Raw genomic sequence first — 15,494 nt, 5'->3', positions numbered from 1 at the left:
CGATTCTTGAGTCCTAGGGGTTTTCACTGCATGGCCCTGTGCTTTCTGACTTCTCCTAGAAAAGATGTAGACTTGATTTTAAAAACTGCTTCCTGACTAGAGTGAACTCAGGAGTGCCGTTCTCAAGTGGCCCTGTCTCACTCAACAAAAGCATCTTGTTAAGCTTTGGATTCAGTCTCAATGGTATTCTGAGTTTGTAGTGTGCAATGTGGTGTGAGTTATTTTTCTGTCTGGACACCAACACGTGCAGGGGAAGTGCAGATTCTTGTTTTTTCAGAGACTATTTTCATTTGCCAAAATATCTATTGGTCAAAAAAATCAAGCAGCTATTAAATGGCAAAAGGCTCAGCTGTTAGCCGTGACCAAGAGCACAGGAAAACGAGATTACTTACACGTCTCAGCTCCAGGATTAGAAAGGCTTCCATGAAAGGCTGCTGCTTTGGTGAGTCAGTAGATCTGCACGGTGGGGTGGCGTAGGAGGGCCAGGTTAGTGTGACACCTGATGGGTAATGACACTCTGCGCTGGCCTTGCTGGTTGCTCCCGATTGCCCTGGTTCCAGCTGCCAAAGATAGCAACCGCGGGGTCAACAGCTGTGGGTTCTGGTTTTCAAGACGTGTGACCATTTACTAGCAGAGTCACTCAGGAGCCCTGCGTCCCCTAACTCTGTTTTCCTTGCTAGTTTGTCTTCTTCCATGGCTCAGTGCTGAGAAGGTATATTGAAAGACATCTACTGACGTGGGCTTGAGCTCACTGTAAAGATTTTCTTGCAATCCATTATTTACTTGGGTTGTCTTAGCTAAAAAAAAAAATCCTTACAAATTTATTACAGATTTTAAGTTATGAGCATGTTGTTGGAAGTGGGTACATGCTCACGTGGAGGTCAGAGGACAACCTGCAAACTTGCAGGAGTCCTTTCTCATTGAACCAGATGAAGGAGATTGAATCCAGGCTGTGAGGCTTAGTGCCTTCTGTCTCTCCGTCCCTTGCATTTCTTGGCATCACTTTCTTAGTCTGCAGCAAGGCTAGTAAATTTTATTAGCTGGACTGTTACTCTGAAAATAGGACTTTTTAGCAATGATTTTTCTAGCTGTGGTCCTCTCCTTTGTGTGCAGTTTTCTTTGCTTGTTTGGTTGTTGTTGTTGTTGTATTTTGCAACAGCAGTGACATTCCAGAGGGTGAAATTGGAGCCTGAGGATATTAAGTCAGACTCAGAAACGAACTGTGTCTCCGTTACCATGCCCAGAATAGAAGCTGTGTTTGCAGCAATGATCCCACCACCTGACACATACAGCTTATATTTTCCTGGTCCAAAAAAAAATAATGTTTGGGATAATAAGGACTACAGAGCCGAAGAGACAGAGAGCTCCTGTAGAAGGATGGCTAGGCAGCCATCAGCACTTGGCGGGCGGGGCTCATCCGCAGAGGTGAGGTTTGCTCGCTAAAGCACTTTCACCCCTGCTGCTGCTTTTGCTTTCAGTTGTATCCTGTCAATCATTCCCTTAGGATCGCTCCATGGAATATACTTGAACTTCTATCATTTCAATATTTAGCATGCTTGGCATTGTCTCAATGCATGCAGAGCACTGCGCATTCTTCCCAGTTAGAAATTCAGGAAGACGGAAACTACAAGTAGTGTATGACTTTCTGAGCATAGGGTGTTTCTTAGCTAGGGATCCACGGACACGGTTTACACAAGTGCCACGAAATTGTTGGTGCCACTGGGCAATCACTGGACTTTTGTTCTTTTAAAGACATTTTTTTAAATTAAACATTTATTTATTTATTATGTATATAATGTTAGAAGAGGCCATCAGATCTCATAGATGGTTGTGAGCCACCATGTGGTTGCTGGGAATTGAACTCAGCACCTCTGGAAGAGCAGGCAATGCTCTTAGCCTCCGAGCCTTCTCTCCAGCTCTGACATTTTTTATTTATTATTATTATTAGTGTGTGTGTGTGTGTGTGTGTGTGTGTGTAAGCCACATGTGTGTAGGTGCTCACAGAGGCCAGAGGAGGAGGCCAGATCCCTTGGAGCTGGAGTTAAAGGTGCTGTGAGCTGCCTGATCTCAGTGCTGGGAGCTGGGAACCAAATGCAGGTCCTCTGGAAGAGCAGCAAGCTTCCCTAATAGGCGAGCCATTTCTCCAGCCCTGAGGTTTTTTCACTTTTGATACTTTCCCCCCAGATTCTCTATGGCTGTATTAGCACCTTCCCCCATTTGGTTTCTCCCATCTCTATGGTTATTTTCATTCAGTGGTTGGGTCTTGAAAGAAATCTTTTCAGAAAAATGCTATCAGGAAGAAATCTGTTGCCACCTACAGCAGGCACAACATTTACAACCTCCTGCTTTCTCTCAGAATTATTTTAATTATGTGTTTGTGTGTCTAAGTATGTGCACGTGAGTGCAGGTGCCTGCGAAGGCCAGAAGAGGGAGCTGGGGCCACTGGAGCTGTACTTACAGGTGGTAGTGAGCCGCCAGACGTTGGCACTAAGAACTGAACTCGGAGGGCAGTGCTCACTCAGACGGTCTGAGCCATCTCTAGCCTCTGCCTTGACTTTCTAAAATGCCTTCTAGACCTCAGACCTTATATCACCCACTAACTCACTTTATGGAAAGAAAAAGACAAAAGCTTTCTTAGTCATTAATTAAGTTTTGGAAGCCTTTTCTTCACATCTTTCAATGGCCCAGGATCTCTTATATTAGATTGTGCAGGTGTATGTGTGTGGTATGTTTGTATGTGTGTGGTGTGTATGCGTGATGTGTATGTGTGTGCTCTGTGTGTGTGTGGTGTTTGTGCTCTGTGTGTGTGGTATGTGTGTGTGTGGTGTTGGTGCTCTGTGTGTGTGGTATGTGTGTGTGTGTGCACACACACACTCATGTAGGCAGGAGGTTAATGTCAACTGTATTCCTCTCTCACTCTCCACATTATGTTTGGGACAGGGTCTCTCTCACCATGGAGCTCACGGCTTTGGCTAGACTGACCGGCCAGTGAACCCCTCTGATCTGCTTGTCTTCCCCATCCCCATCGCTGGGGCTGTAGACGGCACCACTGCACGCAGTTTTTATATGCTCAGATGTGACGTCAGGACCTCATGCTTGTGTAGCAAGCATTTTGTAACTGAAACATCCTCTTCTCAGCCATGCATCAAAGCGGCATTGCTGCAGACTTGCCCAGTCTACTCAGGGTTTTCAGCGGGGAAGTGTGCTCTTGTGAAAGAATATTTGCACATAAACCTCAGGTGGAAAAGTATTTGTTACATAAGTGATCTCAGTTTCTCAGAAGCCAGATAGAGAGATCAGGTTCCAGAACTATCAAGATTCCTCTCTTGTTGGGCGGTGGTGGAGTGAGGTCAGGTGCCTGCCTGACCTACAGAGAAAGCTCCAGGCTAGCCAGGGCTGTACATTGCTGACTTTAAGCATTGGAGAGGAGGCTCAGCTGTTAGAGCACTTGCTACTCTTGCAGAGGACCTGGGTTCAGATCTAACCAGCCCGCACAGTGTAGTTCACAGCTGTCCCTGACTCTAGTTCCCGGAAATCCAGCTACCTTTTCAGGCTTCCTTGGGCACCAGGCATGCATGTGCTGCACATACACACATGCAAGCAAAAAAAAAAAATCAATAAAAAGGCAGAGAAAATAAAAATAATAATCATATCTGTGTAATAGCCCTGGCTGACCTGGGCTTTATAGACTAGGTTGACCTTGAGACTCACAGAGACCCACCTGCCTCTGCCTCTGGAGTGCTGGAATTAAAGGAGTGCACCACCATGCCCAGCCTGGTGGCAGATCCTTTCTTTAGTGCCTGTGTTTGCTAAGGTTTTGTCCTGGAAAGCCGCAGCAAGCACCTAATGGCTAAAGGATACATCCGGGGGCCAGGACTCATGCCAATCTGAAGAAAGCACAAACATGACCGTTAATATTTTCCCATTATTTTTGCTATGCGGGAGGAATGCCTGAATGCAGTGCCGTGCAAACGGAGGCCAGAGGACAGCTTGTCTCTTCCAGTCTTTCCTCTCACCACAGGGGTTTCTGAGACGGAACTCAGGTGGTCAGGCTCGGTGGCAAGTCCTGTTATCTTGCCAGGCCCCAAGACTGCAATTTTGTGTTCAATTAGGAACGTAGAAGGGTTTGTAGCTATCTATAGGTCTGTCTGCCCGTCTTTATGGTCATTTGTTGGCTAACTTGCCTTGTCTTTATAATTGTAAGTCGTGTTTTTGCACAAAGGACTTGAAGCATGTCGAACTAAGAATCATCTGATAAGAGAGACACCCTTTGAAAGGCAATTATGAGGTAAAAAATCAGACCCAGGGAAAACAAGAGGCAAGTTGGAAGCCCAGGAGGAGGGAACATAGCAGATACACACGTAAGAGCTGCTGGATGCTAACTGCACCTCCGAGTCTGGCAAGCAGAGGCCAAAGAATAGCTGCTACAGTGGCCCACTGAGGACATACTTCTCCTAACCACAGCCCTTTTAGACCCATAGCACAGCATTTGTTGTCTTCCTGCTGCTCTGGTTTGTGCCTCTTCTTCCTGATGGTGGCATTTTCTTTCAGGGACAATGATTCACTCCTCCCGGGATGTTGGGCCTCACGGCATCCATGAAGAAGGAAAGCTCTATGTTGTGGATTCCATAAATGACTTGAACAAACTCAATCTCTGTCCGACAGAATCGCAACATCTATTCTGTATGTATGATCCTGGAAGTGTTTCAGGCTGCCACGGCTTTGGGACTTCCTAAAAAACATCAAGAACACAGTTGGGTGTGTTTCCTGTGGCGGGGGCAGGGTGGTCCTCGGCAATCCCTGAGCCCTAGAAATGCTGTTTAAACAGCCTTTTGTTTTATGCTCCCAATCTTTCAAAGGATTATTGGCTTTATTGGCAAGATCTGAACACTTAAAAATTCCCGAGAGAAGCCAGGCCCGCTGGCCCACACTTTGAATTCCAGCACGGGGAAGGGTGAGGCAGGAGGGGGACACGTTTCAGGTCAGCCTGGGCTATGAGAGGTAGTTCCTGGTAGCGGCCCCTTAGTAGGCGCCCACTCATGTCCTGATTTTCCCTTTAAAACTCCTGGGGAAGACCCCTACAGTGTTGTTGTCACGGGGCAGGGTGGAGGATGCAGACCTGGCCTCCCAGGACCTGCTCAGTCCCTCTTAGCTTTTGCGCCTCTTGGTGACCATGGTTAGGTTCGTTATATTCTCTGCTTCCCAGGAGCCTTGTGTTAGCAGAGAATGCTGAGAACAATGTTCAACACATTTACTAGTTTATAAATAAAACCGTTATTGTTCTGATGTGCAAAGAGCCAACTTCATTTTCTACTTACTGATTACAAACTGCCCAATTAAAGTGTTAGAAGGGACGTGAGAGCGAAACGAAAATCTCCTGAACACAAAGTGTATCTTGCACCCTAAGTGTTGGAAACCGGCCTCTCAGGCTCCCAGGGCCCCAGCCCTTTCTAGTTTAACTGACGAGTATTCGAACACAAGTATTAACACTTGCTGTTTGCTTCACAAGCGCTCGAAATTGTTTAGTTTTCTACCCATCATTCCCCTCTGTCTTTTCCAAGTTCTTCCTTTTGTCCTTGTTTCAACGGGTTCAGATCCTCGTCTGTTGATCGCAGTGGGCGTTGCTGTCAGCCTGTGGTGTGGCTTTGCTGAGGAGGCTGAAGCTGTGGAGAGGATGGAACAGGAGATGCACTTGGTTACATAATCAAGCAGTGCAATGTGTGGGACCAATTCAGAGAGGAGGAGAATATAAAATGTAATCCAGCAATCTCCCTACCCCAGGGGCTTGCAGCTCTTATTCAACTTTATCTGAGCATTATTGGGCACCTAAGAGTTGCAAAGTAGCTAATGAGAGGCAATTCCCAGCACCAAGTGCTGAGAAGAGAGCCTCACCCCTAGAGCAAATCTATCTTGGAAATAGCTTTAAGAAACCAAAACACCCCAGGGGCTCTTTTTGTCTAATGGATACAGACCTAAGTGATTATTCTGATAATAAAAGCAATTTCCTGAGAGACACCACACAGTGTTTGGTCTTCCACACAGGGAAGGCATCCTATACAGCTCCATTAAGATCACTTAGGGGATGGGCAGTTGAGTTCCCACCAATTTTCTATTCCTTCTCCAAAGAATAATTCAAGCCACTCTACTCCACAGTTAACAGTTTGCAAAGATCCTTCCACACATGTCCAAGAACACAGCCGAAGCCTACTCATTCTCTCAATTCTAACAGGAAAGATAAACAGTTCCAAAATCGCTCTTCCAAAGGCACCCCTAATGCAGAAGTCACATCCCAGGGCTGTCCAGGGAAAAAGGGTGCCACTACATCTCTCTGTGTGGTTCCGAGATTCTGTCGCTTTCTCTCTTATTAGCGTTAGAGGAGAAAATCTCAAACACTGCTACGCACCCAGGAAGTGGAAGACGTGGTCTGTTCTTTGTGGGACTGCTCCTGATGTTGACGGTCAGCCTAGCTCTGGTGTTCTTTGCCATCTTCCTAATAAGTGAGTACTTCAGGCAGGCTTGTCTCTATTTGTGTGTGTGTCCTTTGTAGCTGACTTCATAGCTAGCTGCTGCTGCTCGAGTGAGCAAGCACTTTCTGGCAGTCAGTTTTCAGCAAAAGCCTGGGAGAGACCCAGTGTCTCAAGGGCACCTTGTTGCTCCTGGATAGGGTCCTTGGGCACAAGTCCACAGCGTGCTCCCACAAGGTCAGGCCATTTCTGCTACATATTTATATAAGCTTTGAATTTGCTCCAAGCTGTACTCAAGTTATCCTGCTTAATTTTAGTTTTCTTTACTCAGTACGTCGATGTCTTCATTACATTTAGACATAGCATACATTTCCTGAGGTTTTACACTCCCCCTCATGGTTTCTCATTTGTGTACCACCCCAGAGTATATCAGTGTATCAGTTCAGAGTAGCAAGGTCTCAGGCTAATGGCCAGAGTCAGTGCTGGGGAAGTGAGGGTAGGCCACTTCTTCCTTGTTTGGTGCTGGTTCCTGTCCTGTTTGCTCTTGGCCTGGGAGATACATGTCATACCCTTAATTGGTGACAAGGAGTCTTTCCCACATCTGCTCCTCAGTGCAGAGACCCCTAAGCAGATTCATGTCAGCTTCCTGTCTGCTTTGGAGAGCAGGAGAGGAGCTGCCTCTCTGTGATGTGTGCATGGGTGTGTGTGCATGTGTGTGTGTGCATGTGTGTGTGTGCATGTGTGTGTGTGCTTGTGTGTGTGTGCTTGTGTGTGTGTGTTTGTGTGTGTGTGTTTGTGTGTGTGTGCATGTGTGTGTGCATGTGTGTGTGCATGTGTGTGTGTGCATGTGTGTGTGCATGTGTGTGTGTGCATGTGTGTGTGTGCATGTGTGTGTGTGCACATGTGCATGCGTCCATGCATGCATGCGCTCCTCCATCAGAGCCACCACAATTCTCTCTCAGGCGACCCTTTTATACCATTATCTGGAGTTATTGCTACTTTCTCCCATATCACAGAAAGCTATAAGCAACTTGGGATAGGGAGGGTCTTATATTTCTTTTCAGTTTTTATTTCATGTGCATTGGTGTTCTGCCTACATGTATGTCTGTGTGAAGGCATCAGATCACGTGGAACTGGAGTTACAGATAGTTGTAAGGTGCCATGTGGGTTCTGGGAATTGAACCTGGGTCCTCTGAAAGGGCAACCAGTGCTCTTAACCCCCGAGTCCCTTCTTCAGCCCCAGGGAGGGTATTTGTGTTTGACACCATTTGGACTGGTAGCTTATTTCTTCCCTCCTGCCATTTCTGCTTGCTTATGGTAGCTGACATTTTTTTTTCTTTTTGAGATAGGATTTCACTACGTACCCAAAGTTGGCCCTGAATTTGAGATCCTCTGTCCCACCCTTTTGAGCTCTGTGATTGCATGCCTGCACCACCAGCCTGCCTTGCCTTCAGCCATTTTAAATGAGAGACAAAACACGTCTTTGCAATGCTTCCTATTTAAGATCCTTTAGGAGCAGAGGAGGTGGAGCTGTTGGTTGTGAGAAGACTCCTTTCGGTGTCTGAGGCTGGGTGTGTAAGAAGGGGAATTGTCTAATTTTTTCCTATGGAGACAAGAAAAAAAATGTCTATTCGCCCCACCCAGACAGACCAAAGAGCTGACTGCAGTCTGGCGCAGTTTGGTGCGCAAGGAGTTTACTGGAATTGTCTGTGCTACCACCGTGTATCAAAGGTGTGGCAGCTGCTTTTCTGCTGTTCCGCTAGAACACGCAACAAAAGACAACTTAAAGGAGGGGACTTGGGAGGGTCTCTAAAAGGTTGCCTAGGAGATACGCAGTAGAGTCTTCCTCAGTTTTGGTCACCCCTCTAGGGTAGTACCCAAATGAGACCTAGGACCCTGTCCAGGTTTCTCTGTGTAGCAGCCTGTCCTGGAACTTTGTAGACCAAGTTAGCCTTGATTTCACAGAGATCTGCCTGCCTCTGTCTTCCGAGCACTGGAATTAAAGGTTGTGTGCCACCAACTGCTTTGGGTTTTGATTTGGTCTCACTGGTTCTTTTGGTGTGTGGGATCTGCTCCCATCTGCTTCCTGAGTGCTGGGGCTGTGAACCACGCTCTTCTCAAGTGTTTTACGGTGAGGCCAGGAAGCGAGGGGAGGGACTGAGCGGGTCTTTAAGATGGATGAGAGGGCGCACACTTGTAACCCCAAAGCTTGGCAGACAAGAGATGGGGAAGCATGAGTTCAATGCATACTTTTGTTGTTCAAGTGAGCACCCTGGGTCAGACATGTTAATCTCATTATGTTTTATGTGAGTGTGTATGTATGTGTGTATATGTTAGTGTGTTTCCATGTTCATGTGTATGGAGGTAGAGGTAGGTGTTGGGGCCCAGAGAATGTCATTTTCCAGATAACAGAGAAAACCATCCCTGAGAAAGGTCCTGGAGATGACACTGAGAACTAAGTTTCCAGCAGGCTTGGGGATTCGCTGATGCTCAGCACTCACAGGGCTCCCTCTGCTGGCCCTGCTCTAACAGTCGGCTTTCCATTCGAAGTTCAGACAGGAAACCAGATGGAGGACGTGTCAAGAAGACTGATGGCTGAGGGAAGGGACATAGACGACCTTAAGAGAATCAACAGCATGATCGTAAAGCGGCTCAACCAACTGGACTCGGAACGGAATTGAAATGATTTCCCCTTGAGTGACCACGGATAGCAGGAGCTTCTCAGCTTCCCCGGAAGTACATAGGACTGAGAAAGTGCGCTTCTTCAGGTGGTGGATCCGGCAGATCCGCTCTGACACCCGCCAGTTCAAGGATGAAGATCGCTACGAGTTTAGAGGCGGCAGCCGGAGAAAGAGGAGAACTAGATTCAGGCTGATATCCTGCTAACCGGTTGCTTCAGCTTTGGTGGGGTTAGGGTGGTGGGTGGGTAGCGTGGAGAGGAATCAAGAGCGAGAGAACTCAGCCCTTTACGTGCAACTGCCTAAAATGAGCGTGTTTGAGAAGACTTCCAGCGTCCTAGTGAGGTCTATGATGCCTCAGGCCCATGTATAGATTCCTGCTTACACCTAAGGCCTCCGCAAAACTGCCCATGCTGCGGTGAACCAGGCGGTCACTTTTTTCAGTAGCACACAGTCTTCTGTGGGGTGACACCCTTCCACTACAGCTTTCTAGCGCTGTTGTCTGCTGCTCCCAGGGAAAACATGGGTAGCAGCGGTGTGTGTGCTGAAGTCGAGGGACAAAAGAGAAAGCCTACTACGGTCCACGACTGTCTCCTGAGCTCTCTTTGTGATAACCATCTGGTTCTAGAGACTCTCCCATGCATCCGTGGGAAAAGACAATAATGTCTATTTATGCATGATTTATAAACTCTGTTAAGCTTTGTCATGGAAAAAAAACTGGTATCTTGCTGATGACTTGGAAGAAACTGGCTAGGTGTGTGTGGTCTTTGCCAAATTAGAGTAGAACATTGTGTATTTGGGAACATTCTTGTTTTAGCATGTAAGAATAAAGTATGCTTGAGCCAGGCGGTGGTGATGGTGGCGCTTGCCTTTAATCAGCATGGTATACTTCATTGTGTCTGTTCTAATTGGTAATTTTTTTGCTTCCCCAAAAGAGTTCAGATCCACTAGCATTTCAGTGAGCTATTGATAGCCATTAAGTCCTGAGCGCCCTAACCACTCTCTGTGGTACTGGCTGGGTGCTCTGCACAAAAGCACAGCGGCTGGCTTTTCAGCAGGCTCCTGTCTTCAGAGAATACAAGTTTTCTGGAAGATGTATACACATAATTAAAAATGCAAGTATTCTGCATGCCAGAGAAACAATTTCATTTTTAACTGCGTGTCTGTGTGTCTGTGCGGACATGAGTGAAGGTGCCCCTGGAGATCAGAGACAGTCATTGGATCCCATTACTTTGGGTTTACAGGTGGCGCAAACCTCCCTGCAAGGGTCTTCCTCAAGAACAATGTGGTTCTTAACTGCTGAGTCATCTTCCAGCCCAATGGCTGTGACGTAGACACAGGATCCGATAGCAGGAGCTGTGTGGTACCTGTGATGGTTGAGGCAGCCATGAGCACAGGAGAAATGACGTATGGCACCATGGCACCCTGTCCTTGTGTGTGTGCCTGGGTAAAATGTCAGACCCCTCCTTAGCTCCTGGGATGTTTACACTCGTCCTTCAATCTCTTTCCAAATCAAACCCCACACTCCTTTTCTGTTAGAATCCGCTGACGATCTTGCTCCCCAACCAGCACTGCGGTAACTGTCTTACTACAGACTTACAGCTTCTCTTTTTGTGTCTAATTCCCAGGGGACCTTAAAGGCAATGCTTGTCAGTCAATTCTTTGGAAATTGCTGCTCCCCAGCACATGGCATTTGCTATGACAAAGGTCCTCAGTAAACACAGCAATGGTTCTTCTCTTCCTTTGCACATACACTCTATGCCATTTCTGAAGCCCTTTTCCTGCTTCGTAAGCCGTTCAAAGATTACCATCGCCCGGAGAGCAGCCAGTGAGTGCACTGTTTCTTTAGAGACAGACTTCACCCATTCCCATGCCCGCGGCAAGTTCTTCCAGGTGAAGACACCCCTACATACTGCACCACGAGCTCTCAGTTCTCAACAGGTGAAAAACATCCTATAAACCCGACTGCCTAAATGAAGGTTAACGCTGGAAGAAAAGCCCGCTGACCAAGGACTGTTCAAAAAGAAAAATGGAGGCTTTTAGGAAATAAAGCTTTAGCTGGTTAGCTCCAGCAGCCATCCAGAAAGCCTGCCTTCTTTGCCTCCAACTCCGTTTCCGTGTCTGGATTCACACAAAGCGAAGTTAATGTTTGTGGAGCCTGGAAGATGCATGTGGGCAGGGAGTACTCAGACCTAGAACTCCATGACGCAGTCAGGTAAGAAAGCGGGTTTGATTCTCAGCAGCTTGAAGCAGACCAGGGGAGACACACTTTCACCCTTTTCTTAGTTTGGACAGATGCTATGTAACCAAAACCGTGTGTATGTTATATGTATGTGCTTGACTGAATAACGTATGTAGTTCAGACTGGACAGCAAGTTGTTTCTGATGGGTTTTTCTGCATGGTGAATGAGCCAGGTCTGGGAGGAGTTCCTTAAGTTTGAAAAAAAATATTTTAGGTATGATTTGAGAATGAGACATCACTTGTCAGGAGTGTGTAATATAAAACTAATAAAAGCAAATTCATTGAACAAATGGATGGATGAATGAAGGTTGCCTGAAAAGGATATCGACTTATTTTAATGTTTTATTCTAACGAGCAATCATTTAATGTATAGGCAAGAATTGGTTTATAATTGAAAGGAATGTCAGAAACATCAGAAGCAGAAATGAGGTCAAAAACAATTCTATCACTGTATGAATATATTCTATATGAATATTTATAATTTCAGCGTGTGGATATGACTCTTCCTATGCAAAGAGAAAAACAAGAGGATAGATAGATAAAGCACACATGGGAGAAGAAGAATGAACTTCCTCTTGTACTATAGTAAGGCAAAAGCATGGCTCCCAGGGTCAGATTATTTCCGTTTCCATCCTCCTTGGTGGCTGTGCATGAACTGTGCAGCCTCTTTCCTTATTTGTAAATGGGACAACACTATAAATTCTAAGTACCGATGAAAGTGACGTGCTTACAACTGGGGTTGGCTTGTTTAAACAGTCAACGAATGCCAACCGTATGACACTTGTTATATTTGATAGTGTAAATAGAGAAACCGTGGACCATAAATGTCCCGCTCAGGGCATCAAATCATTCCCTTTCAAAATGAAATACATTACTGTGGAAGATGGGGAGTCAATGAAACACGGTTTCATTTGAGAGTGGTTATCAGTTGTCCACAGCTTCTGGGGATTGTTTAAATATTTCACCAGTCCTAGATGGAACTTTATGTCTTACGAAGTAAAGTTCAAGGAATGAAGTTCAGTTTTACTTTATTGGAATTAGTTTTTGTGAGTCAACGAGCTGCATAGTGTTATAACCAGTATAACCACCAGATGGCAGTATTGGTATAGGATGATTCTACTGTGGCCTTCCATTCTGGACAACAGTAGTCTTTGGGAAGGTCCGTGTTCCCTGTGCGCTGGGGAAGACTCCAAGGAACTCACTAAGAAGAGCGCCATACTGAACTTTGCCGTGTTCACTATTCCGTTCCATGTCAACTCAGCTTTTGAAGAGAGAGCCTTGTATTTTATTGGAACATACAAATTTTATTTCAGTTCAGTTTAGTTTACTTAACTAATTAAAAAAAAACTTACTTGTTCTACTTATTAAAAGCAATCCATCATTACTCTGCTTTAGGAATGTGTCAATAATTTTATTTCGAAATAAGTTCAAAACAAACAAAAACAAACGAACGCTCTCCCCCCCCCCCAAACACAAGTAAACCCATCAGGAATTAAGATTAAGCTGCCAACTTGACGGAACATCTCAGGCTATTGGTTACTCTCCATAAACTGGCAGCAAGGCCCTGTCTTCAGCACCACACAACTTGTCGAATGTGGAAAGGTGGAGATGGTGCCTCCCTACAGCATAAACCTCTGCAGACTGCTAGGAGGTCTATATGCTTCCAAAGGAGAAAGGTAGACACCAGCCCAGCTACAAAGTCTTTGTGATCTATAGTGTGTTGGCTACTGTAACAGTGGCACAAAGTTGTAGGAGTAACCAACCACTATCTGACTGAATTTAAGGCCACTCCACGAGACGGGAGCATCCGTAATACTGTTGGGTACCCAAGAACCAAAGACCAGATAGTCTAGTGAAAAACCAAATACTATCATTCTGCTAAAAAAATCAAGTAGCTGTAAAATGACCTGTAATTTTGTTCTACTATACTCATAGATCAGTTTATGCTCAGACATTATCAGAGACGCCTTCTCCTGGACTAGATGAGAACAAATTCACAGCAGGACAAAGTGAACAGAGAAAGACAGACCTTGGAATACTTATTCCTAAATGGGATGTCTCCATCAAAACCCTCCCTTCAGGGCACACAGAACCCAGCAGAAGAGGCGGTGGAAAGATCGCAAGATCAGAGGGGATGGAGAAGGCCAAGGAAACAAGACCTTCTACACAGAGCAGGACGGATGAACTCACGGAGACTGTGACAGCGTGCAGTGTCTGCACAGACAGGGTCCCAGCGCCGAGAGGAGGAGTGGACACAGCCCCTATCCTTAACACAGAGGCTATGTCTAATTGGTAACCATGCTCAAATAAAAACACCAGTTCCTCCAATGCAGTCTCACTGGGGATACAAACCACTCCTAAAGCCAGGCCCGGTGCCCAGCATTAGATGACCAACAAAATGAAATCAAAAGACATCTTTGGAGGGTCATTGTTTCATAAGGATTTGATGATATATCTTTAAACCTTAGAGTTCCTTCGCATATATTATGACTTCTGGCTTGCGTTTTTAGGGAATTCTGTGTGTATGAACACGAGTCTCTCCATCTTCATGTTTCTCTTGAGCTTTTCCTTTGGCTCCTCTCTTTCTGTTTATCTTATTATTGTCCTCCAGATGCCTATATGTTTTCTAGTGAGAGACAGAAAGGTGTGGATTCTGATGAGAGAGAAGTTAGGGCGAATCCCGGAGAAGCTGGGGGAGGTGAAACCATAATCAGAATATATTATATGAAAAAAATCCATTTTCAAAAGAAGTAAAAAGTGATTAAGTTGCCAAACTTTGAGTACATATTTAATTTAATGCTGCTTAAGACACACACTATTTATGATTTATTCATACAAAGGTAATTGAGTTCATCACCACCATAATATGCTTTCTATGCAGTAGCTAAACCTTAGATTATCCTTTCAAATTTTCATCTATTATTTTTAGGCTCTAATGAAAATCCTCAAAGCTCCATTTGTCAGTGAAATATCTAATGTTGGGAAAAATACAATTTTAACATTAGTATCAGCATTAATGTAATCCCATCCTTTATGCCCTTATAGTACCAATCTTGTTTAGCAAACTTTTTAAAGGACAATTTTTTATTTTGTGAATATTTTGTTTAATGATGTTTTTTAAACATAACATGCTCAATAATTATAATTCATCTTCTTTATTTTATTATGCTCGTTTGAAGTGAAAATTTTGTGTTATTTCATTTTTCTTACATTTTGAGGTTAATATATCGTTTCTCTCTTCCCTTTCTTCCTGTCAAACCCTGCTATGCACCTGCCATATTATCTTCCAATTCACAGTCTCTTTTTCATTAACTGTTGTGACACACACATTGTGTGCATGCGTGTGTGTGTGTGTGTGTGTGTATTCCCCATTGTGATAATCTTAGTCTGTAAAATGTTATTCATACATATGTTCTCAGAGCTGATGCTTTGGTATTGGATGAGCAGTTAGAAATAAGACTATTTCTCTTAGCGTCCCTTAGTTGCCTGTGATTCTCTGTGTAGGGTTGAGGCCTTGGGCTTTTCCAGTCCTCTTTGTCATGTTCCATTACTGGCATCCTTGTTCAGTTCCCAGGCAGTTACGTGGGCGAGACTTTGAGCGTAGCTTTTGACATTCCTAGGAGATACAACCCCACCGCAAACTCTATGACCTCTGGTTCCTACAGTCTGTCTGCCCTCTCCACTGGGGTTGGGCTCCACCCCTGCGCATTTTGACTGGCGATGGTTTTCTGTAATGGTTTCCACCTGTTGCAAAGATAAGGACTACCCTTATCTGTGGGCACAAGGACAGATGTTTAGACTGTAGGGTGGGACTATGCTGGTTTAGTGAAATGGCAGCTGTAGGCTCTCCTGCAAGATCCATGACTTCACCGGCCCTGAGCCGTTGGCTAGGCTTCCAGCACCAGGCATGGTTTCCCTCTTGCTGAGTGGGTCTTAGAGAATGGCCACTGGTATTGCCAGGGTACGGCGCTACGATTACACCCTTGCTGTTTGTTTTCCTGCCGTGCTGGTCGTTTGTGGTTCACAGGCAAAAAGACAATTCTTGAGAAGAACTTAAATTTAAGTAACTTGAGTACAGGGAGTTGTCACAAAGTTATGAGTGTTGAAAAA

General features: G+C 45.2%; 1 protein-coding gene across 1 annotated transcript; it reads left to right on the top strand.

The window, feature by feature from the left end:
• Nucleotides 1-2,064: 2,064 nt before the first annotated feature.
• Lsmem1 (leucine rich single-pass membrane protein 1) lies at nt 2,065-10,179 on the top strand. The gene is made up of 3 exons (XM_050158659.1): nt 2,065-4,683; nt 6,369-6,497; nt 9,015-10,179. The coding sequence occupies exons 1-3, from the start codon at nt 4,557-4,559 to the stop codon at nt 9,143-9,145; spliced, it is 387 nt and encodes a 128-aa protein (XP_050014616.1). The 5' UTR covers nt 2,065-4,556; the 3' UTR covers nt 9,146-10,179.
• Nucleotides 10,180-15,494: the final 5,315 nt, after the last annotated feature.

This window comes from Alexandromys fortis, unplaced genomic scaffold (assembly GCF_014885135.2).
Source record: "Alexandromys fortis isolate MF-2015 unplaced genomic scaffold, M_Fortis_MF-2015_v1.1 scaffold_101, whole genome shotgun sequence".
In the NCBI taxonomy this organism is placed as follows: domain Eukaryota; kingdom Metazoa; phylum Chordata; class Mammalia; order Rodentia; family Cricetidae; genus Alexandromys; species Alexandromys fortis.
Note: the sequence above shows the minus strand (reverse complement) of the source record. Positions and strands in the feature narration are given on the sequence as shown.